We start from the raw sequence: 26,211 nt of genomic DNA on the forward strand, positions 1-26,211 counted from the left end.
TATCATGATCACGAGGTCCCATTATCATCATGATCACGATGCCCCATTATCATCATGATCACGAGGTCCCATTTTAATAATAATCACGAGATTTAATTATCATCATGATCACCAGGTCCCATTATCATCATGATCACGAGGTCCCATCATTCCCAGAGGATTTCCACCACCCAGCAGCAGCAGGAGGTGGCGATGCGCCTTTGTGTGTCGAACTTCTTTTGCACCGTACGTAGCCAACCGTGCTAATGGGGAGGTGCGGGAAGGACAACTAAACACACACAAAGGAAAATTTTGATTTAAAGCTTTCGTGACTGCAGGGATTCATATTCTTGGTTCTTTCGGTAAAGTCACCACGTAGAAGGGAAACAATAAAAAAATATAAAACAATAAAATTATCACGACGTTTCGACTGCAACACAAGCAATCATCATCAGCTGTGAAAACCACAGCAAGAACATTTTCTCGAGAATTGTATTGTTTTTTAATATTTTTATTATTTTATTGTTTCCCTTCTACGTGACTTTACCGAAAGAACCAAGAATATATACACACACACAAAGGCAGTTCTAAAGAAATGAGTTTGTAAATCTAGACGACGATGATTTAAAAAGTACGCAGCTCCCGGAGGGCTTCCTAACATCGGAAGGGAAGAGCGTTCCAGACGGCCGCCGCAGAAGCAGCGCGTCTTGAAAGCGCCGCGCGATGCAGCGGCGACCACCGCCTTTTGGTTCGATGTCTGAGCAACCCAGCTGTTGAGAATGAGCGTCGCGTGATGAGACGGCGATGACGATAGTGGCAGTGATATAACAGGGATCGTGTGGCAAGGAGTGGCTCCCACCACCACCACCAAACCAAACCCCACCACCAGCAACCACCAACCCCATCGCACTGTACGGAACCAACGCGTGTGAGTGGTGAGAGAGTTCGGCGGGGAGGGGTGGTGCACGAGTGAGCAGCAGGAGGAGGAGGAGGGAGAGCGGAGAGAGAGAGAGGGAAAAAGACGAACACCACGGGATTATGGCTGCTCCACACGCTGCTGTCGAGGCGATGCCGCTGAGCACAGAGCCCGAGCGAGATAGCGGCAAGGGAGAGGGCGGTGAGAGATGGGAGGGAGGAGGTGGTGGTGGTGGTGAAGCATCACCATCATCACCATCACCATCATCACCAACATCATCACCATCATCACCACCAACATCATCACCACCACCAACATCATCACCAACATCATCACCACCATCATCATCACCAACATCATCACCGTCATCACCATCATCACCAACATCATCACCACCATCATCATCACCAACATCATCATTATCATCATCACCACCATCATCACCAACATCATCACCACCATCACCATCGTCACCACCATCATCATCACCATCACCACCATCATCATCATCACCATCATCACCACCATCATCATCATCACCACCACCATCATCATCATCATCACCACCACCATCATCATCACCATCATCATCACCACCATCATCACCACCACCATCATCATCACCATCGTCACTATCGTCATCACCATCATCACCACCATCATCATCACCACCATCATCATCACCACCATCATCATCACCACCATCATCATCACCATCATCATCATCACCACCACCACCATCATCACCACCACCACCATCATCATCACCACCACCATCATCATCACCACCACCATCATCATCACCACCACCATCATCATCACCATCATCACCACCACCACCATCACCACCACCATCATCATCATCACCACCACCACCACCATCATCACCACTCGATCGCGCCGTTCTCATTGCAACACCGTCATTTATCGACCCACGCTCACAAGAGATTGTGAGGCTTTATCCCAGCCGCGCGGTTGTGGTTAATGTGGTGGTGGTTAATGTTGTGGTTAATGTTGCGGTGGTTAATGTTGTGGTTAATGTTATGGTGGTTAATGTTGTGGTGGTTAATGTTGTGGTTAATTTTGTGGTCAATGTTGTGGTTAATGTTGCGGTGGTTAATGTGGCGGTGGTTAATGTTGTGGTCAATGTTGTGGTTAACGTTTTGGTGGTTAATGTTGTGGTGGTTAATGTGGTCAATGTTGTGGTTAATGTTGCGGTGGTTAATGTTCTGGTGGTTAATGTGGCGGTGGTTAATGTTGTGGTCAATGTTGTGGTTAACGTTTTGGTGGTTAATGTTGTGGTGGTTAATGTTGTGGTTAATGTTGCGGTGGTTAATGTTGGATGTGTGTCAATCCATCACGGGGTTACCCCACGTGTTCTTGTGCAGGGATATTGAGTTTTCAGGTCCATAGAGCCGTTTGAATACGGGCACCAAACACAATGGTTTGTGTTTCTCTGCTTGTGATGGGACTTTAGTAGGATGAACGTCGCGATTTATAAGGGGCACGGGGTGACCTATAAGGTCTGTAATAATGTAAGGGGTACTGATAAGGATTTGACAGGTATGTGATGTTGTGGTTAGTTGTGGTTATGGTTGATCATCTGTTGCATTCTCTGCTCATAGGGTAGATTTAATGTGGGTGTTAAAGATCCATTGTCAATACAGAGCCTGTTGCTGTGGCCACAATATGTGGCTCTGTGCGTGTGTTTGTGCATTGTGTTAGTGTGTACTATTATTGTTGTGTTGTAGTGTGTGTACTATTATTATGTTGTTGTAGTGTGTGTACTATTATTGTTGTATTGTAGTGTGTTTGTGTTGTATTGCGTGTAAGCGTATTGTGTTAGTGTGCATTAGTGTGTTATTGTATCTGTTATGTGTTAGTATAGTGTGTTATTGTAATTGTATTGTGTAATGTTTTATTGTTAGTATAATTGTGTTAGTATGTGCTAGTATAATGTATTGTTATGTGTTAGTATAATGCATTGTGTTATAATGTGTCAGTATAATGCATTGTTATAATGTGTCAGTATAATATATTGTGCTATGTGTTAGTATAATGTATTGTGTTATGTGTTAGTATAATGCATTATTATGTGTTAGTATAATGTATTGTGTTATGTGTTAGTATAATGTATTGTGTTATAATGTTAGTAAATGTATTGTGGTATAATGTGTTAGTATAATGTATTGTTATGTGTTAGTATAATGTATTGTGTTATTGTGTTAGTATAATGTATTGTTATAATGTGTTAGTATAATGTATTGTTATGTGTTAGTATAATGTATTGTTATAATGTGTTAGTATAATGTATTGTGTTATGTTAGTATAATGTATTGTTATGTGTTAGTATAATGTATTATAATGTGTTAGTATAATGTATTATAATGTATAAGTATAATGTATTGTGTTATGTGTTAGTATAATGTATTGTGTTAGTATAATGTATTTTGTTATGTGTTAGTATAATGTAGTGTTATGTGTTAGTATAATGTATTGTGTTGTGTTAGTATAATGTATTATGTGTTAGTATAATGTATTGTGTTATGTGTTAGTATAATGTATTGTGTTATGTATTAGTATAATTGTGTGCGCGCCTTATCGCGTTGCGTGTTTGCGGTGAGCGAGCGGTGGGACAGCGGTTAGCGCCACGCTGCTGCGCTACGAACCCGGCGACCCGAGTTCGATTCCCGCTCACGGCCACCACCACCACCGGTGACGATTGTCAGAACCGGTCCCGGGTCTCCCCTAGGTCGACTCGGCCTCAAACGGCGTAACCTCGGTGTGCGGTAAACATCGCCGCTGAGGAGAGACAAAGACGGCCGGGCGTGGTGTTGGCCACCGACCCCCCTCTCGTGTGCCGTGCCTGCCTTAATAGGCGCTCGCTAACAGCACTTGCCCCCCCCTCACAGTCTGTTACACGCTACGCGAGGGATTCTTTACCTTTGTCTTTTTTGCAATTCGCACTGCCGCGCGCTAACCGGCGAAACGCGGTGCGCGGTAAACATCGCCGCTGAGGGGAGACAAAGACGGCCGGGAGTGGTTGCTACCCAACCACTCACCCACGCCCCCCCTCTCTCTCGTGTGCTGTGCCGGCCTTAATAGGCGCTCGCTAACAAGAAGCGTTCCCGCCTGTTGATGAGCTTCGCGGCGATGCCGTGAGGACGGCGCCCTCGGTTTCCCGCCAATAAATGGCGCCTGTTGCATAGGGGGGGGGAGGGGGGGCATCCATTTAGTACGTGCCCTAAGGGGGCATCCATTTAGTACGCATCCATTTAGTACACATCCATTTAGTACGTACCCTAAAGGGGCCATCCATTTAGTACGTGCCCTAAGGGGGCATCCATTTAGTACACATCCATTTAGTACGTGCCCTAAAGGGGCCATTCATTTAGTACACATCCATTTAGTACACATCCATTTAGTACACATCCATTTAGTACGTGCCCTAAAGGGGCCATCCATTTAGTACGTGCCCTAAGGGGGCATCCATTTAGTACGCATCCATTTAGTACACATCCATTTAGTACGTACCCTAAAGGGGCCATCCATTTAGTACGTGCCCTAAGGGGGCATCCATTTAGTACGCATCCATTTAGTACACATCCATTTAGTACGTACCCTAAAGGGGCCACCCATTTAGTACGTGCCCTAAGGGGGCATCCATTTAGTACACATCCATTTAGTACACATCCATTTAGTACGTGCCCTAAGGGGGCATCCATTTAGTACACATCCATTTAGTACGTGCCCTAAGGGGGCATCCATTTAGTACACATCCATCTAGTACACATCCATTTAGTACGTGCCCTAAAGGGGCCATCCATTTAGTACGCATCCATTTAGTACGTGCCCTAAAGAGGCATCCATTTAGTACGTGCCCTAAAGGGGCCATCCATTTAGTACACATCCATTTAGTACACATACATTTAGTACACATACATTTAGTACACGCCCTAAAGGGGCCATCCATATAGTCCGTACGCATAGGAAACGGGGTGGGTGGGAGGGGTGAAGCCTCGATAATAATTTGTCTACATCGGCCTTCAGATGAGTTCGATAGTCCGGCGGTGGACTATCTGTTTGCTTAAACACGTTAATATTATTAGCCATTGATGGTTTCTGCGTGGATTAAATATCGGCCGTTCTATAGGATTCGGGGGGGGGGGTCACGTGTTGACTGATTTTTACGTGAGGACTCAATGGATGACCCCCTTACCTGACCCGTTACTCTCAGCCGTTACTCTCACTCGATACCTTCACCCGTTACTTCACCCGTTACCTCACCCGTTACCCTCACCCGTTACCTGACCCGTTACTCTCACCCGTTACCCTCACCCGTTACTCTCACCCGTTACTCTCATCCGTAACCTCACCCGTAACCTCACCCGTTACTCTCACCTGTTACTCTCACCCGTTACTCTCACCCGTTACCCTCAGCTGTTACTCTCACCCGTTACTCTCATCCGTAACCTCACCCGTTACCCTCACCCGTTACTCTCATCCGTTACCTCACCCGTAACCTCACCCGTTACCCTCACCCGTTACCCTCACCCGTTACTCTCATCCATTACCGCACCCGTTACCCTCACCCGTTACTATCACCCGTTACCCTCACCCGTTACTCTCACCCGTTACCTCACCAGTTACTCTCACCCGTTACCTCACCCGTAATCTCACCCGTTACCCTCACCCGTTACCCTCACCCATTACCCTTAGCTGTTACTCTCAGCTGTCACCTCACCCGTTACCTCGCCCGTTACTCTCACCCGTTACTCTCACCCGTTACTCTCACCCGTTATTCTCAGCCGTTAATCTAACCCGTTACCTCACCCGTTACTCTCAGCTGTTACCTCACCCGTTACTCTCATCCGTTACCTCACCCGTTACTTCAAATATACAGCAGCAGCAGGCGTCAGGGTCGGGATGGAACCCACGACCTCCTGTATACCAGGCGAGGTAGTTAACATCTCCTAGCCACCGTGATGATGATGAGTGAGAGAGACACGCAGACTCCACATTTACAGTAAAACCTTGGATTGCGAGCATAATTTGTTCCGGAAACGTGCTCGTAATCCAAAGCACTCGTATATCAAAGCGAATGTCCCCATAAGAAATAACGGAAACTCAGATGATTCGTTCCAGAACCCAAAAAATTTTCATGTAAAAATGATTAATATAGTTTATTTTTTATTTTTGTGCGACTTTAACAAGGAACCCGTCCCAATGACGCTCGCCTTTCGCCTCCTTTTGAGGATTTCGCGGAAATTGTAACATTGCATTGTAGTTAAAACAGATTAATCGCTCGCACTGCTACAGCCTCATTCACGGGTACCATTGTTGCAGCACAGTTACTAAAGAACAGTCACTACACTTGGACACAAAATAAAAAAAACATGCTTTACGCACACACGCACGTGGTCACAACACTATAGTAAACAGTATACACGTGGTCACAACACTACTGTAGTAAACAGTATACACGTGGTCACAACACTATAGTACTGTAGTAAACAGTATAAACGTGGTCACAACACTATACTGTAGTAAACAGTATACACGTGGTCACAACACTATAGTACTGTAGTAAACAGTATAAACGTGGTCACAACACTATAGTACTGTAGTAAACAGTATACACGTGGTCACAACACTATAGTACTGTAGTAAACAGTATACACATGGTCACAACACTATAGTACTATAGTAAACAGTATACACGTGGTCACAACACGATAGTACTGTAGTAAACAGTATACACGTGGTCACAACACTATAGTAAACAGTATACACGTGGTCACAACACTGTAGTACTATAGTAAACAGTAAACACGTGGTCACAACACTATAGTACTGTAGTAAACATAGACGTGGTCACAACAATATAGTACTGTAGTAAACAGTATACACGTGGTCACAACACTATAGTACTGTAGTAAACAGTATACACGTGGTCACAACACTATAGTACTATAGTAAACAGTATACACGTGGTCACAACACTATAGTACTGTAGTAAACAGTATACACGTGGTCACAACACTACAGTACTATAGTAAACAGTATACACGTGGTCACAACACTATAGTACTGTAGTAAACAGTATACACGTGGTCACAACACTACAGTACTGTAGTAAACAGTATACACGTGGTCACAACACTATAGTACTGTAGTAAACACTATAGTACTGTAGTAAACACTATACACGTGGTCACAACACTATAGTACTGTAGTAAACAGTATACACATGGTCACAACACTATACTGTAGTAAACAGTATACACGTGGTCAAAACACTGCAGTAAACAGTATACACGTGGTCACAACACTATAGTACTGTAGTAAACAGTATACACATGGTCACAACACTATACTGTAGTAAACAGTATACACGTGGTCACAACACTATAGTACTGTAGTAAACACTATACACGTGGTCACAACACTATAGTACTGTAGTAAACAGTATACACATGGTCACAACACTATACTGTAGTAAACAGTATACACGTGGTCAAAACACTGTAGTAAACAGTATACACGTGGTCACAACACTATAGTACTGTAGTAAACAGTATGTACATGGTCACAACACTACACTGTAGTAAACAGTATACACGTGGTCACAACACTATAGTAAACAGTACGCACGTGGTCACAACACTATAGTACTGTAGTAAACAGTATACACGTGGTCACAACACTATACTGTAGTAAACAGTATACACGTGGTCACAACACTATAGTACTATAGTAAAGAGTATACACGTGGTCACAACACTATAGTAAACAGTACACACGTGGTCACAATACTATAGTACTATAGTAAACAGTATACACGTGGTCACAACACGATAGTACTATAGTAAACAGTATACACGTGGTCACAACACTATAGTACTGTAGTAAACAGTATACACGTGGTCACAACACTATAGTAAATAGTATACACGTGGTCACAACACTATACTGTAGTAAACAGTATACACGTGGTCACAACACTATAGTACTGTAGTAAACAGTATACACGTGGTCACAACAATATAGTATTTTAATAAACAGTATACACGTGGTCACAACACTATAGTACTGTAGTAAACAGTACACACGTGGTCACAACACTATAGTACTATAGTAAACAGTATACACGTGGTCACAACACTATAGTACTATAGTAAACAGTATACACGTGGTCACAACACTATAGTACTATAGTAAACAGTATACACGTGGTCACAACACTATAGTACTGTAGTAAACAGTACACACGTGGTCACAACACTATAGTACTGTAGTAAACAGTACACACGTGGTCACAACACTATAGTACTGTAGTAAACAGTATACACGTGGTCACAACACTATAGTACTATAGTAAACAGTATACACGTGGTCACAACACTATAGTACTATAGTAAATAGTATACACGTGGTCACAACACTATAGTACTGTAGTAAACAGTATACACGTGGTCACAACACTATAGTACTGTAGTAAACAGTATACACGTGGTCACAACACTATAGTACTATAGTAAACAGTATACACGTGGTCACAACACTATAGTACTGTAGTAAACAGTATACACGTGGTCACAACACTATAGTACTATAGTAAACAGTATACACGTGGTCACAACACTATAGTACTATAGTAAACAGTATACACGTGGTCACAACACTATAGTACTGTAGTAAACAGTATACACGTGGTCACAACACTATAGTACTGTAGTAACCAGTATACACGTGGTCACAACACTATAGTACTGTAGTAAACAGTATACACGTGGTCACAACACTATAGTACTGTAGTAAACAGTATACACGTGGTCACAACACTATAGTAAACAGTATACACGTGGTCACAACACTATAGTACTATAGTAAACAGTAAACGCTCGCACGGATGTTGACTATACGAGTGAGGCACGCCGACAGACCGAGCATGGGAGACGATTACCCACAATCCTGCAGAGAGAGAGAGAAGAACCATTGGCTCAGTTGTGATCACGTGACGCTCGGCAGTACAAAGCGTACACGTACTACTCGTATTACAAGACCTCGCTCGTTTATCAAGTTAAAATCTATTACAAAATTTTGCTCATCTTGCAAAACACTCGCAGACCAAGTTACTCGCAATCCAAGGTTTTACTGCATTAGCAAGCGTCAGGTTCGGGATCGAATCCGCGACCACCTGCATACCAGGCGAGGTAGTTAACATCTCCTAGCCACCGTGATGATGATGAGAGAGAGAGAGAGACGCAAACTCCAAATATACAGCAGGCGTCAGGGTTGGGATCGAACCCACGACCTCCTGTACACCAGGCGAGGTAGTTAACATCTCCTAGCCACCGTGATGATGATGAGAGAGACACGCAGACTCCAAATATACAGCAGAACAAATGTGACCTAAGGTCTTCGCTCATTTACCAGCTTCATATTCCTTATTGCTGTACAAATTCTGGAGGGAAGGGCCTTTGCTATTAATACCCCCAGGGTCTGGAATGCTACCTATGAGATCTTCACTCAAAACTGCTCTAGAGGAGTTGTACACCCCTAGCTGCCAATGCTATTCAGTGGCCTAAAATAAAATAAAATGTTTCGCTCCGGATGACCGCTGCAAAGTATGATCTGTATTTAGATTTAGTGTGCTGATCTTTAAAGGTGCATTGAAAAATTTTGATACTCCGACTGATGCTCCTGCTGTTGTGGAGTGACTCATGCAGCCAGCTATGGCTACAGGGTTTGGTGTTACATGTTGTTTATGTCGTTTATTGTGAAATTTCGGTCACAGTTCCTATGATCACTGTTGTTCCATTGCTTTTATGGCTTTATTTTGGTGATTTCGAAAAGGTTTTTGGTTTGGCCATGTTTGTTTGTTGTAGTACGGAGTTCAACTGATGGCTTTAATCTAAGTTGTTTTGTGGTTGTTGTTGTTGTTTGACTTGCATCCCACTGGGATTTTTTCACACAGCGTTGGTGTACGGCGCTTTTTCTGCAAGATTTTTGCTGTTTTTTTCCTGGATTTTTCTGTTTTGCGCGTAGTCACTTTAAGACGTTTTTATTGTTCATGTTTTTTTTTTTAGCTTGTTGCGGTTGCACCCGATTCAAGAGCCGAATGGCTCACGGGGCTTTTCCCAAATAAATGCAACTGAAAATGAAACTGAAAACTTGAGGTTCGGGATCGAACCCACGACCTCCGTTGTCCGTTTCGTGCAGGGAGCGAGCAGGGCAGAGCCGGCTGCTGTGAGTGTCTCCTGGCCGCCTTCTCCCTCCTGCTCGTCATCCTCACCCTTCCGCTCTCCATCTTCTGCAGCATAAAGGTTGGGCTACCAATCCACCCCACCCCCCCCCCGCTTCTCGCCTGCCTGACCGCCGTGCCCCACGGTCACTCGCTCGTCCTCTTTCGGGGTGCTGATGAACCTGGCCAGATCCAGGGCAACTGTATCTGGCAGGCGTCACCAGCGACGCATCAAACCATGAGCGGATGCGGCAACGTTGAAGGGGAATGTGACTGGCCGATGGAGATCTCGCTCTGGCCAATTAAGAGCGTCGCGTTTGGTTAGCACTGATGGGCTCCACGCCATGGGGACACAGCATTGTGCCGTCTTCCTATCTCGCCATCGCACCGTGACATCACAACAGTACGACACGACATCACACCGTGACATCACAACAGTACGACACACCATCACACCGTGACATCACAACACACGACATCTCACCGTGACATCACAACAGTACGACACACGACATCGCACCATGACATCACAACAGTACGACACGCCATCACACCGTGACATCACAACACACGACATCGCACCGTGACATCACAACAGTACGACACGCCATCACACCGTGACATCACAACACACGACATCGCACCGTGACATCACAACAGTACGACACGCCATCACACCGTGACATCACAACACACGACATCGCACCGTGAGATCACTACACACGACATACGACATCGCACCGTGACATCACAACACACGACACACGCCATCGCACCATCGCACCGTGTCCAGATGCGACTCGACAATGAAGCCGCCATTAAGTCTGGGAGCAGTTTTCGTGACCTCTGCCCTGCGATCTGATTTGACGTCGCCATCCCCTTTGCCCACTCGGGGCAGCCGCAATGTGATCTGATTGGACAACTTCACGGGCCTGCGTGAACTACCACGAACGCCCCAGAGTGTGTTGAGCTCTCTCCTATTGCATGCGTGGGTGTTTTCTGAGTACTCCAGTTTCCTCCCACCTTGTATACGCTCAGTGCCGGATTATCCTAGTAGCACAAGTAGCTACATATGTAGTAGCTACAAAAGTAGCTACATGTAGTAGCTACACAAGTAACTACATATGTAGTAGCTACACAAGTAGCTACATATGTAGTAGCTACACAAGTAACTACATGTGTAGTAGCTGCATGTGTAGTAGCTACATGTGTAGTAGCTGCACGTGTAGCTACTACATATGTAGTAGCTACATATGTAGTAGCTACACAAGTAACTACATGTGTAGTAGCTACATGTGTAGTAGCTACATGTGTAGTAGCTACATGTGTAGTAGCTACACAAGTAGCTACATGTGTAGTAGCTACACAAGTAACTACATGTGTAGTAGCTACATGTGTAGTAGCTACATGTGTAGTAGCTGCACGTGTAGCTACTACATATGTAGTAGCTACTACATATGTAGTAGCTACACAAGTAACTACATGTGTAGTAGCTACACAAGTAACTACATGTGTAGTAGCTGCATGTGTAGTAGCTGCATGTGTAGTAGCTGCACGTGTAGTAGCTGCACGTGTAGCTACTACATATGTAGTAGCTACACAAGTAGTATCTACATATGCTATGGGCCCCGCACTTTCAAGGACCCCGTGCTAAATACTTTCAAGCTATCAATTCCGGTTCAGTGATTCTGCACTTGCTCTATTACTATAGTACTATACCGCCTTCAACTTTTACGAACGACTGGGTATTTAAGGTAAGCGATTTGTGTCGTATTATCTGGCTGTATAGCAAATGAAAAAAAAATCAATTACTTTAATATGCAAGTGAAAAATGTATGTTTTAATATATTTTTTATTTATGGCCCCTTTATAACACCATGCTACAGGCCCCGCACTAGCTTAATCCGGCACTGTACACACTGTAATGTACTGTATGTTGAACTTCTTTCGCACCGTACGTAGCCAACCGTGCTCATCGGAGGTGCCGGGGAAGGACAACAAACTAAGCACCAAAAGCGGTCATAAAGAAACGAATTTTCTATTCAAATTTAAAAGTGCATAGTTCCAGTGGCTTCCTAATATAGGATGGAAGAGCGTTCCAAAAGGCCGCAGAAGTGCATCTGAAAGCGCGCGATGCGGTGACCGTCTTTGTTCGACGGTTCGCGAGGATGACCGGAGTTTTGTGTGACGGTTCATGGTCCTTGACGAGATCAGCAAGGTATTGTGGTTCATTTGTAACACGCACACTCGTGGGTAGAAGCCTGACTTTCAAGCCCCACATAAAACAGACCTTTGAAAAGGCCAAATCAAGACACTGAATCTTGATTTGAAGCTTTCGTGACTGCAGGAATCCACACTCTTTTTGGTTCTTTCGGTAAAGTCACGTAAGGTAGGAAATAACATTAAAATAAATCACGACGTTTCGATTGCAACACAAGCAATCATCATCAGGTGGGAAAACCCACAGCAAGATTTCTTTTTTTTTTGCTGTAGTGGGAGAGAGATGCCGTGGCAAGAGGTTATATAGGTAGGAGATGGGGGAGAGAGAGGGGGGGGTAGGAAGGATGTTATTAACCAGGTTAAACCTTAACTGTTTATTTTAACACGTAGGCTTTCGCGACCAATATTATTCATAATAAAGGTTTTTGGGTTAGATCGCGTTTATTTATAAATGTGTCGTAACCCTCCACCACCCGACACGGCCAATCAGCAAAAAAAAGTGTCACGTTGACAAAAGACAAATAATTCACTACTTTAGCCCACCGGTGTGTTGAAGAGTGAATCCACAACATTTACAGTTTGAGTACGACGTTTCGCTGGTAAATACATCCAGCATCATCGGGCAATTCGCCAGAATGGTAAAGCCCTCGCTTGCTCCCGCTTTTATATAGAGCAGCAGGTTGACGTCATCACTTAACTCATATCAGGTGCAGTGATTTTTGCCGGGCACTAGTCTATCCCCCCCCCGCATTCCCAGCTCCCTCAGCCCCGCCCACTTCTAGACCCGCCCACTTCTAGCCCCGCCCACTCCCCCCCGTCCAGCTTCACGTCCCTCCCCTAGCGTCCACGCAACGCTCCCCCTACCCCCCTCCTTGCTCCTCCCCCCTCTCTTACCTATATAACCTCTTACCACGGCATCTCTCTCCCACTTCAGCAACAACAACAACAAAAACAATTCCTGCTGTGGTTTTCCCACCTGATGATGATTGCTGGTGTTGCAATCGAAACGTCGTGTTTTTATTTTATTTTATACCAACGTGACTTTACCGAAAGAACCAGAGGGTAAAAGCACTGAATGTCGCAGCCAGTCCTTGCCTATGAACATCTTTACAATTCACGAAGCATTGGTTCAAGCGAGCCTCACGCTGCCGATAAAACACTGAATGTCGCAGCCAGTCCTTGCCTATGAACAACTTCACAATTCACGAAGCATTGGTTCAAGCGAGCCTCACGCTGCCGATGAGACACCGAGTTTCAAAACCTGTCCAGAGTGTTTTTTTGTTGTTGCTCGTGTTGAGCCAATGCTGCTGACATTATGCACCGCCAGGCAGGCCTGTCACGTGGCTGATAAGATGTGTAAAAAACAACAAATATATATACTTTCATTTACACTGGTTATTTTCCGTGGAGGGGCAGATGTGGGATAGCGGCAAATTTGGGCATCCGCCCCCCCCCCCGTCTCGCCTGAATGAAATGAGGGCCGCCCAAGAGCGGGGCGACTCATGCCAACTTGCTGCTGCCCATGACTGCCCAACGCCAATAGCCGCCACTAAGCGACAGTGGCATCACCACCACAGCGCCCGTGCCAGGCCAGATATACCTCGAGGCCATAGTTCCATAGTTTCATTTATTTTGGTTAGAGCCCTGTTGTGAGCCATTCGGCTCTTGAATCGGGTGCAACCGCAACAAACAAAAAAAACACGAACAAGAAAAACATCTTAAAGTGACTTTGTGTTGACTGTGCAAACAGAAAATCCAGGGAAAAAAAAAAAACATCAAAATATTCCTGAAATAGCACCGTACACCAACGCTGTGTGCAAAAATCCCAGTGGGATGCAAGTCAAACAACAACAACAACAACCACAAGAAAACTTAGATTAAGGCCATCAGTCTAACTCTGTACTACAATAAACAAAAACATGGCCAAAACCCCAAAAAAAACGTTTTCGAAATCACCAAAATAAAAGCCATAAATGCAATGTAACAGTGATCATAGGGACTGTGACCGAATTTTTAACAGTAAACTACGTAAATAAATTATAACACCAAAAAATCTAGAGCCATATTTTAGGCCACCGAATAGCAGTGGCAGCTGGGGCCACGTGAAGTTGTCGAGGGCTCGCTGACGGGAGGTCAAGGGACACACCCAGGTGCCGTGGGTTGACGTGAGACGACTGGCGGACGCACCGGCTGTGCCCCCTACTGTGCCGGCCCACCGCGTTTTAGCCACCTCGCTGCTCAGCTTGCTGCTGTGAGCGTCGCTCCTCTGCCCAGTAGCAGCAGCGTCCTTCACGAGCCTCCTTCCGCGACACCGCCCCTGCCCCGACTCCGCGCCCCCCTGCCCTGTAGATCGTGCAGCAGTACGAGCGCGCTGTCATCTTCCGCCTGGGACGCATCCTGCCGGGACGGGCCCGCGGCCCCGGTGAGCGCCGCACTCACCGCACTCGCCGCACTCACCGCACTCACCGCACTCGCCGCACTCACCGCACTCGCTGCCAGTGTCCTTTCACCGCGCTCGCCACCGCCTTCTCACCGCGCTCACCACCACCACCACGTCCTCTCACCACGCTAACCACCACGTCCTCTCACCACCACGTCCTCTCACCACCACGTCCTCTTACCGCGCTCACCACCGCGCTCACCACCACGTCCACCACCACCACCACCACCACCATGCCCTCTTACCACACTCACCACCACACTCACCACCACGCTCACCACCATGTCCACCACCACCACGCTCTCTTACCACACTCACCACCACGCTCACCACCACGTTCACCACCACGCTCTCTCACCACGCTCACCACCACGTCCTCTTACCGCACTCACCACCACGTCCTTCTCGCTCCACGCTCACCACCACGCTCACCACCACGTCCTCTTACCGTGTTCACCGCCATGTCCTCTCACCGCACTCACCACCACCACGTCCACCACCTCGCTCACCACCACGCTCACCACCACGTCCTTCTCGCACCACGCTCACCACCACGCTCACCACCACGTCCTTCTCGGACCACGCTCACCACCACGACTGCTGCAACAGGGCACATATCTCTGCTTTGTTGACGTGGTCAAGGCCTATCTATGATAACATAAGTTGACCAGGGCTCTGGGTTATACTTCATGCTTTCGGGGGTCCCTGACCTTTCGCTCGTCTTTAAAGGACCTTCGTGATGGTGGGCATGCTAAAGTTGCGTGGCTGAGTGAGCCAAAACCTGCTCACCATGGCATGTGACAGGGGTGTCCTCCGTCTCTTGCGCTATTATTTTATTCGAAAGCGGTATTTTTGTTAAAAACGTACAAATGCACAGCACACTCGCAGGGCACAGACCGGAGGGAAACGCACGCTGACGGAAACAAATTGCGTTCATGTAAGTTGAGTGGTGTGTGTGTATATGGGGGGAGCAGTTCCATTGTAAACTGTATGAAGAAAATGTATGTGAAAAAGAGCCTCCATAGCTCATCGGATTCTTTCAGTGTGAATGAAGTTTCTGATTCGGATTCACCGGCGCCGTAGAGGCCTTCATAAGCGCAATTTCCCCAACAGTCCCTTGAGGGCTAAATGAGGGAGCTTGTCCATGTGTGTGTGTGTTGTGTAGCGGTTAGCGCGCTGCGCTACAAACCCGGCCCCCCCGCTCATGGCTACCAACACCAGTGACGAATATCTGAACCGGTCCTGGGCCTCCCCTAGGTCGACTCGGCCTCAATCGAGTACCTGGTGCGGTGTGTAGTAAACATCGCCGCTGACGGAGACAAAGGCTTGCCCGGCGTTCTGCTGGCCACCCAACCCCCTCGCGTGCCGTGCCGGCCTTCACAGGCGCTGCTCGCTAACAGCACTTGCCCCAACAGTCTGTCACAGGCTATACGGGGGGACCTTTGTCTTTGTGTGTGCAGGGCTCTTCTGGGTGGTTCCCTGCACGGATACGTTTATACGGATCGATATGAGAACCATCACGTTTGACATCCCGCCCCAGGAGGTACGCGAATGAGTGACTGGGAGTTGGGCCTCAGGTAATTGCGTTGGTCACGCCGGAACTGGCTCACTTCCACGGTGGCAAGTGGTTCCCCACGCTTCGCACGTCCACAGCGGCGTTATTTTACCCAGGTCACCGTGGCAAGTAAGGCTTTACGCTGATCTCTCAGTTCGACAAAAATGACATTCAAACCCTGTTGAACATTTTTCGCGACGTACCTAGCCAACCGCGCTAATCGGAGGTGCGGGTGAAGGACACAAAACGAAGCGCAAAAAGCAGTCCTACGTAAATTCGCTTTTATTTGAGGCTTAAAAGTGGTTCGCGCAGGTGACTTCCTAACATCGGAAGGCAGAGCGTTCGGGATGGCCGCAGAGGCGCATCTGAAAGCGCGCGATGTGGTGAACGTCTTTGTTCGGTGGCTAGCCAAAAGCCGCTGCGAGATCAGCGAGGTCTTGTGGTTCACTTGTGAGAAGCACTTTGTGTGCAATGAACACAAACACACATTCAATACAGCCTTGGTGTGGTAAAATATCCGGGCAGTGTCCATTCTCACTTTGTGTGCAATGAACACAAACACACATTCAGTACAGCCTTGGTGTGGTAAAATATCCGGGCAGTGTCCATTCTCACTTTGTGTGCAATTAACACAAACACACATTCAGTACAGCCTTGGTGTGGTAACATATCTGGGCAGTGTCCATTCTCACTCAAGAATCCGTTCTGCTCCGTGTCAATTCATCCGCCAACCCCTCCTGGGTGCACGGGTCACTTAAAATAATTTCCCGGTGCGGCGCAGGGGTGGATAAACTCGTATGCCTCGCAGCACACGAAGGACCGGGGGGTTTAATTTTGCGACTTGGGCAGCTGCTTGTGTGGAGTTTGGATGTGTTCTCTGCGTTCTACAGTTGCCTCCAATAGCTTAAAACAAAAAATAACAAAGCAAAAAAACTCCCCACAATATAACTGGCATTGGCGAAAACACGCCCCACGCTTTCCACCGTGCGCAGTAGGGGTGCAACTCAAAATTCACGTTTGTCACTGTAAAGGTCACGACTTTGATCATTTGCTTGTTAAACTGAAGCATTGCAAGTTTGGGGCGCCGCGTTGACGAGATGTTAACGACCTCGCCCGGTATACAGGAGCTCGTGGGTTCGATCCTGAGCTTGACGATACTTGCTGGTCATCACGTGTATTTTTCTCCGGGTCTTCCGGTTTTCCCCTTGAAATATTGAGGTTTTTTTTGTTTTCTTACCGAATAAGATTAAAATGCCTCTTCGGAGTACTTTGCCGCCGCCACGCCGGGTTGCCACCCCCTGCACGCTGCACCGACGGGCCGGGTGACGGATGAACCCCCCCAACCCCCGCCCTCCCCTCCCCCCGGCAGATCCTGACAAAGGACTCGGTGACGGTGGCGGTGGACGGCGTGGTGTACTACCGCGTGGCTGACGCCATCATGTCGGTGGCCAACGTGTCGGACGCGCACGGCGCGACGCGCACCCTCGCGCAGACCACGCTGCGCAATGCGCTGGGCACGCGCACGCTCGCCGAGATCCTGTCCGACCGCTCCGAGCTCGCGCACGCCATGCAGGTGAGCTACCCGTTAAGACCCGTCGTGCACTCGCCACGCTGGTACGCTCACCGTACACCTCGCGTCTCCCCTCTACCCGCGTCTCCTCTCACCACCAGTCTCTTCTCTCCACCAGTCTCCCCTCTCCACCAGTCTCCTCTCTCCACCAGTCTCCTCTCTCCACCAGTCTCCCCTCTCCACCAATCTCCTCTCTCCACCAGTCTCCCCTCTCCACCAGTCTCCTCTCTCCACACATCTCCTCTCTCCACCAGTCTCCTCTCTCCACCAGTCTCCCCTCCCCACCAGTCTCCCCTCTCCACCAGTCTCCCCTCCCCACCAGTCTCCTCTCTCCACCAGTCTCCTCTCTCCACCAGTCCTCTCTCCACCAGTCTCCCCTCTCCACCAGTCACCTCTCTCCACCAGTCTCCCCTCTCCACCAGTCTCCTCTCTCCACCAATCTCCCCTCTCCACCAGTCTCCCCTCTCCACCAGTCTCCCCTCCCCACCAGTCTCCCCTCTCCACCAGTCTCCTCTCTCCACCAGTCTCCTCTCTCCACCAGTCTCCTCTCTCCACCAGTCCTCTCTCTCCACCTGTCTCCTCTCTCCACACATCTCCTCTCTCCACCAGTCTCCTCTCTCCACCAGTCTCCTCTCTCCACCAGTCTCACCTCTCCACCAGTCTCCCTTCTCCACCAGTCGCCTCTCTCCACCAGTCTCCTCTCTCCACCAGTCACCTCTCTCCACCAGTCGCCTCTCTCCACCAGTCTCCCCTCTCCACCAATCTCCCCTCTCCACCAGTCTCCTCTCTCCACCAATCTCCTCTCTCCACCAGTCTCCCCTCTCCACCAGTCTCCTCTCTCCACCAGTCTCCCCTCTCCACCAGTCTCCCCTCTCCACCAGTCTCCCCTCTCCACCAGTCGCCTCTCTCCACCAGTCGCCTCTCTCCACCAGTCTCCCCTCTCCACCAATCTCCCCTCTCCACCAGTCTCCTCTCTCCACCAGTCTCCTCTCTCCACTAGTCTCCTCTCTCCACCAGTCGCCTCTCTCCACCAGTCTCCTCTCTCCACCAGTCTCCCCTCTCCCCGCGTCTCCTCTCTCCACACATCTCCCCGCGTCTCCCTCCCCCTCTCCCCGCGCCTCCTCCCCTCTGCTCACATCTCCACTCTCCCCGCGCCTCCCTTCTCCTCCCTGCAGATGAATCTGGACGACGCTACGGACTCTTGGGGCATCAAGGTTGAGCGCGTGGAGATCACCGACATCAAGCTGCCCCAGCAAATGCAGCGTGTCATGGCGGCCGAGGCCGAGGCGACGAGGGAGGCACGCGCCAAGGTGATGCGCCACTCCGCGACGTGGTGGGGGGGGGGGTGGCGGGGGGGGGGGGGGCCTTGAACCCCCCCCATTTTAGACCCCGCATCGACACAGCACCCATAGCCAGATGATTTGGGAACCCTCGGCCGGTGATTTTACTTCACACGGCCCACGGCCACATTAGGCCTACCCGCAAGGGTTGACACCTTTTCCGAACGCAAAACCCGCACTTATTTCTCAGTTTGCCTCGCGCTATCATCATAATTATGCAGCACCCTGCGGTAAAGTTCAGTGTCGTCATCATCACGATCCATGGGCAGATTGCCCATAAGTGTCCACTGCACATTTCGTTATTTGTTTCCACTTTCCTCTCTGTCTTGTGCCAATGTGCTCAAGTAGTGCCACATCATTCTGGCACCAATCTCTTTGTCGTCGTCAAGCCATTCTCTGTTCGAGTCTTCCTCAATTTCCGTTCCCTTCCATTTTTCCCAAACAACAACAACAACGACAACACCTTCAGTGTCGCTGTTGTTGCGCATCCTACGTACGTGTCCAAATAGTGCCGGTTTCCTGCTCACCACTGGCTGAATCGGGGTCTTCTTCTATACGCAACCTTTTTCTTGCTTTCTCACTTCCACGTTGGTCACTCTTCGGGTCCAACTGTTCAGCGCGTCACCGCCGCAATACCCCAGCAGGGCTCGGGACAATAAATCAACGCCTGCCACGTTGCCGCGCCCTCCACCCCCACCCCTCCGCAACCCGCGTGACCCAGCGAGCGCATGATCTCCACGTGGCCCTCGCCCCCGTGACTCGTGACCCCACCCGTGACCTTCCCCACGCACAGGTGATCGCGGCGGAGGGCGAGCGCGACGCGTCGCGGGCGCTGAAGGAGGCGGCGATGGTGATCGCCGAGGCGCCGAACGCGATGCAGCTGCGCTACCTGCAGACGCTGAACGCCATCGCCGCGGAGCACAACTCCACCATCGTGTTTCCGCTGCCCGTGGAGCTGCTGCGCGGGTTCGTCACGCCCACCGCCGCCGCCTCTTGAGGCCTCTTGAGGCGGCGGTGGCGGCAGTGACGGCGCGTTCGGCCCCGCCCCCCCCTCTCCACACACCTCACCCCCGCCTCCACGCCACACCCCCGCCCCCCCGCCTCCACACCACACCCCCGCCCCCCCCCCGCCTCCACACCACACCCTCGTCCCCCCCATCCACCGCAGCTTGGGGGGGTAAGTGTCTTAAGGCCGTGATGCACTGGGGAGAATGTTAGTCGGGAGATCGTTTGCCGCCGACCGTCACCGGCAAAGCGTTAGCGGTGGTGGCAACTTTGTTGGGGAACGGGCACAGGGCGACGGAGATCTCTCTCTAGCCAATCAGCGCGGCGCGTTTGTTTGGCAGTGGTGGGTTCCGCAAGGCTGCGAATTAATCTGTTGGTTGTATTCACCTGCTGATATGGCTGAAGCACATCATGCTTACTATGGGACATCAACACCATCACACCACACCGTCACACCCCTCCGCAACTTCTCACCCACGACGTCATGCGGCACCATCGCATCGCACCATCACGCCATCATACCACGTCCAGATCCCACTCAGAATTGAAGCCGCCGTTTTTGCCAAATGAAGAGTGTGTGTGACGTTAGGCAGCAGTCACATGACCTCTGCCTGTGATCTGATTGGATGTCACTGTCCCAGTTGCCCATCTTCACTTCTTCGCTCGTTTAAAGGAGGAACGGACGAAATCTGCTGTGGGTAACAATAAAAAAAATTTCATCTTTAATCTGCTATTAATCCATACGAAGGAAGAAGACTAGAAATTTGCTTAGCAACGAGATTTTTTACAATGGGAAGCGCTGCAGTCACCATTGCTGGTGCCAAGTGCTGGCAACGGTTGACCTAAAGTTGCCCCCGGTGGATCCTGGCTTTTGTGTGTCTGTCTGGCGGTTGTCACGTTGGCACCAGATCTCAGAGCAATTCAATTCCTTCTGCCACCTGAACAAAGATCATGCCATTTCCTGTACTGCTGAGGTCAAGGCCGGACAGGTTTCACCCCGATTTCAGTGCTTTACGACTGGCGTGCCAAAGAAAAAAATCCAGGCATGCCATGGTATATTTTTTTATTGATCAACCGTTGCCATTTCCTCAGCAACCCGCGACCAGCACTCGTCGTTTCAGCACCGCACGGCTCTCCGAACCTCCAAGCGAAGGCTGTGGTAAGCCTTCTCATTCTCAGATGTGGGATGCTGCAGATGGCGGGAGTGGGCCTGTCGCTTTCTCTCGGCGAACTGGAATCATCTTCTTCGTCAGCCAGGGTCTCTGGGGAGGTCTGAGCTGCATACCCAACGTGGCCATTGCAACTGCGTGAGCCACATTCTTGAACCTTGCCCATTTCCCTTCGGCATCAGGAGGAGGGGGGGACGATGCCAGCCCGAGTTGCAAGCGATGATACATTTCTACCTCGCTACTTTCATCAGCGAGCCAAGACCTGGCTATTGCGGGTTTTGAATGAGGTCCAGAGTGTATGCCGACCAGCGTAGTGGAAGAATGGCAGGCGCATATTACAGATGACAAACTGATGGTCAGTGGCCAGATCAGCTCCACAGTAGGTCTTGGCGTCAAGGACATGGGCCCGCATTCGCTGGTCTGTCACTATATACTCCAGCAGATGTTCTTTCTTGGCCCCGGCGTACATCCATGATGTTTTGTGAATATGCTCATTCCGGAACAGTGGTTACAAGCCCATGGGCTGCACAGAAGTCGAGCAGCCTCCCGTTATTATGAGCTGATCTGGCCCATGCCTTCCAATCACTCCAGCCCAGGTGTCTGCGTCATGATCCACTCATTCATGAAAGCCATCCAATAGGATGACTCTATCCCAAGGTGCCACTTTAGCTGCACCCGTGACAACTCATAGAAGGCATCTGACTCATCAGCCTTACCTGCATGCCTCCACTGATGTTCATCTTCGGTGGGGGCATAAGCCAGCATCGCCACTATTCCTCACCTCCCGTTGATGGGGAAGCGAGCCCACAGTAGCCTGGGACAGCTTCCCAAACCTTACTGCGATGCTCCCACACCCCCTTCATTATTCTGTTCAGAAGAAGAGCCACTCCCTTGTTGCTTGGCAGTTTCCTGCACCGAGTGGAGGAGTGTCCATTCCTCATAGTGACTGGAGCCAGAACCAGTCCACCAGACCTCCTGTACTCCACATCGGTCCGGCAAGTACCGGTCCAGTTCCCAACAAAGAAGTGGTAGCCTTTCCTCCGCACTGAGCGTTCGAAAATTCCACGTGGCCACTCTTAGTGGTTTTTTGCTGTTCCTGGAGAAAGTCGGAGGGTGGGGATTTAGTCTCCTGGCTCGGCCAACTCGGGTTTGGCCAGGAGATGTCATAGATGCCCGTACCCCCGGGGCCTGCGGCACAAGCTTTTGTGTTTTTTCGGTAATTGAGTTGAATGATTTACCAGCCCCTCGCAACCTTCCAGAGGCCACCGTGGCCACTGTGAGTGCCAGAAGGGTTAACAGGCGATTGGCATCGTCCTTCCCCAAGTGACATTGCTTACAACCACCACAGCGCTACCGACTGACATCCACCGAGGGGGTGGGGGTTATGTTCGCCAGCCGTATCACATGCGCGTGCACACACACACACATCATGGTCAGCCATGATCAAGGGCCCACGTGGCTTTTTTTGGTTGTGTGTGCCATGAACAACGAGAAAGCTGAAAGGATTAGTGTGTGCCATGAACGAGAAAGCTGAAAGGATTACCATCGAGTTAAACAAGTTGGGAAGCACTGCCCCTGTTAACGCAATCCTACTGCAGCCTGTAGAGATCGGCTGTGTTCACCACGCTTACAATGGATAATTCATGGTTGATTTGAATCATCATTATTTTGACCTTTGGGGGGTTGGGGCGGTTTGGAGGAGGAGAGGGGGGTGGGGGGTGAACGGTATTGTCCACGTATGTAATTCTGCGATGGCTACCGTGCATCGTGACATGCCAAGCGGGAGGCCCAATGCATGCACAGAGGGAGGTAGAGAAATTGGTGGCGTGCGGCTGGCGAGAGAGACCAAGAGACCCCCGCGGGCTGAGGCCGACACGGGGTGCGTGGGAGGGGGTAGGTGGCTTCCGGCTGTCGTTCCGCCGTGTCCGTGCGCATGCGCGAGTGTTGCCGGTGTGCCGCGCGGACGAGCGACGTCGCTGTGACGTCGTGTCGTTGCAGAGGCACGAGAGCGTGGGCGGTGGGGGGTGTGCACGTGCGTGAAGCCGCCGCGCGTCCCTTCATCGGCGTGTGACGTGACGAGTTGAGTAGAGGCACCGTGAGTCCGTCGCCATTTTGAATAAATCATCGTGGAGACTGGACGCAACAGGATACCTACAGTATGCGTCCCTCGACGTGAACAAAAGTAATTGTTTTCGTACACACTCCATCAGCCGCGCGGCCTTTCTTCTGCGAGTGCACAATTTTCAACAGCTTTGGTGCAACACAAGCGAAACCCTGGACCGGTTTTGATATTCAGTGTGTCATCATCAGCAGAGTCTGCCCTGCTTGATCCAACGCTGGCGAACTGCCGGATGTTCGTGGGCAACGATCCGCTCTTGTTCGACATGGGTCCTAGGTACGGGCGCAGAACTGTAGGATGCATAATTGTGTCCTCTCGCGGATTCAGCGTTGTCGTGTCCACTCGGCTGACTCAATCTCAGGTGCAGTCTGATTACACCCACCTACCTCAAACGCCTCCTTCAGAACCACTCTGTGAGATCTGTGGTCATTGCATTCCCCATCCACCCTGTCTCTGAGTGCCTGTGCCTCAGCCACCCAGCTCTCGCTCTCTCTCTGTGTGTGGTGGTGGTGGTGGGTGGCGGTGGATGTGGTGGAGCACATTTGGCCAGTGTTTTTTTTTTGCGTCGGTGAATGGCGTCGTACCGTCACGTTTGGTAGGGAGCGCACGTGTTTCGTGATCGCCAACCCATGCCGCAGTATTATCGTGGGCAGTGTTAACAGGTGTTGTCGGGTCAATATCTGCTTTTGTATCGGTGCTGCTCGTTTAGCCACTTAGCTTCGTTATCGCCGCCGAGTTTGGGAGTATTGTCCGGTTTCCGTCGCTTCCTCGCCGCTACCGGCGCGCGGGGACGGGACAGGCCGGCACAACTCCCCCCCCGGCTGGTCCTCTCGTCGTTGTTTAATTTTAGAAAGGAAACATTTTCAACCTCGTCGTGGTGCTGCGCTAGAGGAGCTCTTTTGGCAACATTGCCGCTCGCAGGCCGATTTGGCTCTGCACCGCGGTTTGCCGCGACACCAAGCCCTGTGCGTATTTTCTAAAGGCGGCCCTGGGCCTGGGCCTGATTCATGATTCGTTTTTTTTGGGGGGGGGGCGGGGGGGGGTCAGATCGTGTTGCTGCGATTCTAAATTTACGGCCGTGCACCTTCCACCACCCAACGACGCAGTCAAGCTGCCACCCAGGAAAATGTGTCCATCGACGTGGTATTTCAGCAGGAGCAGAAATGCTGACACAGTGTTTTGGTGCTTGTATGCGGCATTTCGGTAGAGATGGCATCCAGTATCATCAGATGTTATCAAGAGCTCAGACCTCGAGTGAAAGGGCTCGAATTGACATTATACCCACACAACCGAACCCAAAAAAAAAACGAATCACGAATCATTGGTCGTGAAAGCCTATGTATGAAATCGGCCTAGGTCTATGATCGAAACTGTGCAGTGTACTGCAATAAAGTTCAACACAATGCCAAAATCAATTCGCCGGCCTATACCCGCTCAAGCTCAGGCAGGGCGTGGCGACCCTTGGGCTGATGTCAGAGGCCCTCGGCTGTAGCCAAGCTGCTGTGTGATCCGGGCGAGTGGTGTGGTGTCAATTCGCTTCTTGCGCTGGTGTGGTTTTTTTTTCGTCGCAAGTAGACCGTCGTCGTCGTATTCGGTGTTTGGTGTATAGCCCTGCTTAGTGGAATAGGTCGAGTCATGTCGTAAGCCACGTACGTATTCACATTTTTGCTATTCATTACAATAAAATGTTTCGACCTTGCCAACCTGCGCTCCAGCAGACTGTTTCGTCTCATCCATACCTGTGTTCAAACACCACACTGCAAGTCACAAGACAAAGATCCCCCCCCTTACAGCCTTAAAATATATATTCTTAGGTCTTTCGGTAAAGTCACGTTGAAGGGAAACAACAAAATAATAAAATATATGTAAAACAATAAAAATTCTCACGACGTTTCGACCATGACACAAACCGTTTGTGTTATGGTCGAAACGTCGTGAGAATTTTTATTGTTTTATATATATTTTATTATTTTGTTGTTTCCCTTCAACGTGACTTTACCGAAAGAACTAAGAATATGAATTACTGCAGTCACGAAAGCTTTAAATCAAAATTTAGCCTTAAAATACTTTTGGGGCGAGTGCTGTTAGTGAGTAGCACCTATCAGTGGCCAGCACCACGGCCGACCACCTTTGTCTCCCTCGTGGCGATGTTTATTTGAGGCTGAGTAGACCTAGGGGTCGTCCAGGACCACTTCAGATAGTCGTCGCTGATTTTGGCCGTGAGCGGGAATCGAACTCGGCACAGCAGGATCGTAGAACTCCCTACAGAACATGAGTGCGAGGGAGCAACACACTATCCCATACAGATGGAACAGGTGGGAGTCCACATTCTTCTGCACCGTCGTTGTCTCTAGGCAAGCCAGGCTATATGGCTCCACAAACGCTCATGGGAAGGGAGTTTTAACGTTTGTGTCACCCACGAAGCCTTGCCTGCACAGAGCTGGCTTACAGGCGCACGTAGAATCACCAACCGAAGAGCTGAACCTAGAATGCAACGCACGGGTACCGCCAAACTTTGACAAATCTGATTTAGCGATAAACCGCCCCGCTGTGTTCTCGATGAAAACGTCACGGCCCAGAAGAACGAGACGCAGTTGGCACGGGCTGCACGTGTGCCATGGGAGGGTCATGCCACGGCCATGGGCAGTGAC

The 26,211-nt window shown here is 49.6% G+C and overlaps 1 protein-coding gene across 1 annotated transcript; it reads left to right on the forward strand.

Annotated features, from left to right (window-relative positions):
• Nucleotides 1-924: 924 nt before the first annotated feature.
• Nucleotides 925-25,263, forward strand: LOC116955394 (stomatin-like). Its single transcript, XM_032976444.2, has 7 exons — nt 925-1,096; nt 10,121-10,224; nt 14,712-14,784; nt 16,263-16,345; nt 17,727-17,930; nt 19,103-19,237; nt 20,061-25,263. The coding sequence occupies exons 1-7, from the start codon at nt 1,018-1,020 to the stop codon at nt 20,262-20,264; spliced, it is 882 nt and encodes a 293-aa protein (XP_032832335.1). The 5' UTR covers nt 925-1,017; the 3' UTR covers nt 20,265-25,263.
• The last annotated feature ends 948 nt before the right edge of the window (nt 25,264-26,211 follow it).

The sequence above is a fragment of the Petromyzon marinus genome, chromosome 59 (genome assembly GCF_048934315.1).
Source record: "Petromyzon marinus isolate PM22_M1 ecotype Great Lakes invasive population chromosome 59, UKy_Petmar_22M1.pri1.0, whole genome shotgun sequence".
In the NCBI taxonomy this organism is placed as follows: Eukaryota; Metazoa; Chordata; class Hyperoartia; order Petromyzontiformes; family Petromyzontidae; genus Petromyzon; species Petromyzon marinus.

Excerpts from the sequence above, each read along its gene's own strand:
- LOC116955394 (XM_032976444.2), top strand. The coding sequence starts at position 1,018 with ATGGCTGCTCCACACGCTGCTGTCGAGGCGATGCCGCTGAGCACAGAG. Across the intron at positions 1,097-10,120 it reads TAGCGGCAAGGGAGAGGGCG|GGAGCGAGCAGGGCAGAGCC; the intron begins GTGAGAGATGGG and ends CGTTTCGTGCAG. Across the intron at positions 14,785-16,262 it reads GGGACGGGCCCGCGGCCCCG|GGCTCTTCTGGGTGGTTCCC; the intron begins GTGAGCGCCGCA and ends TTGTGTGTGCAG.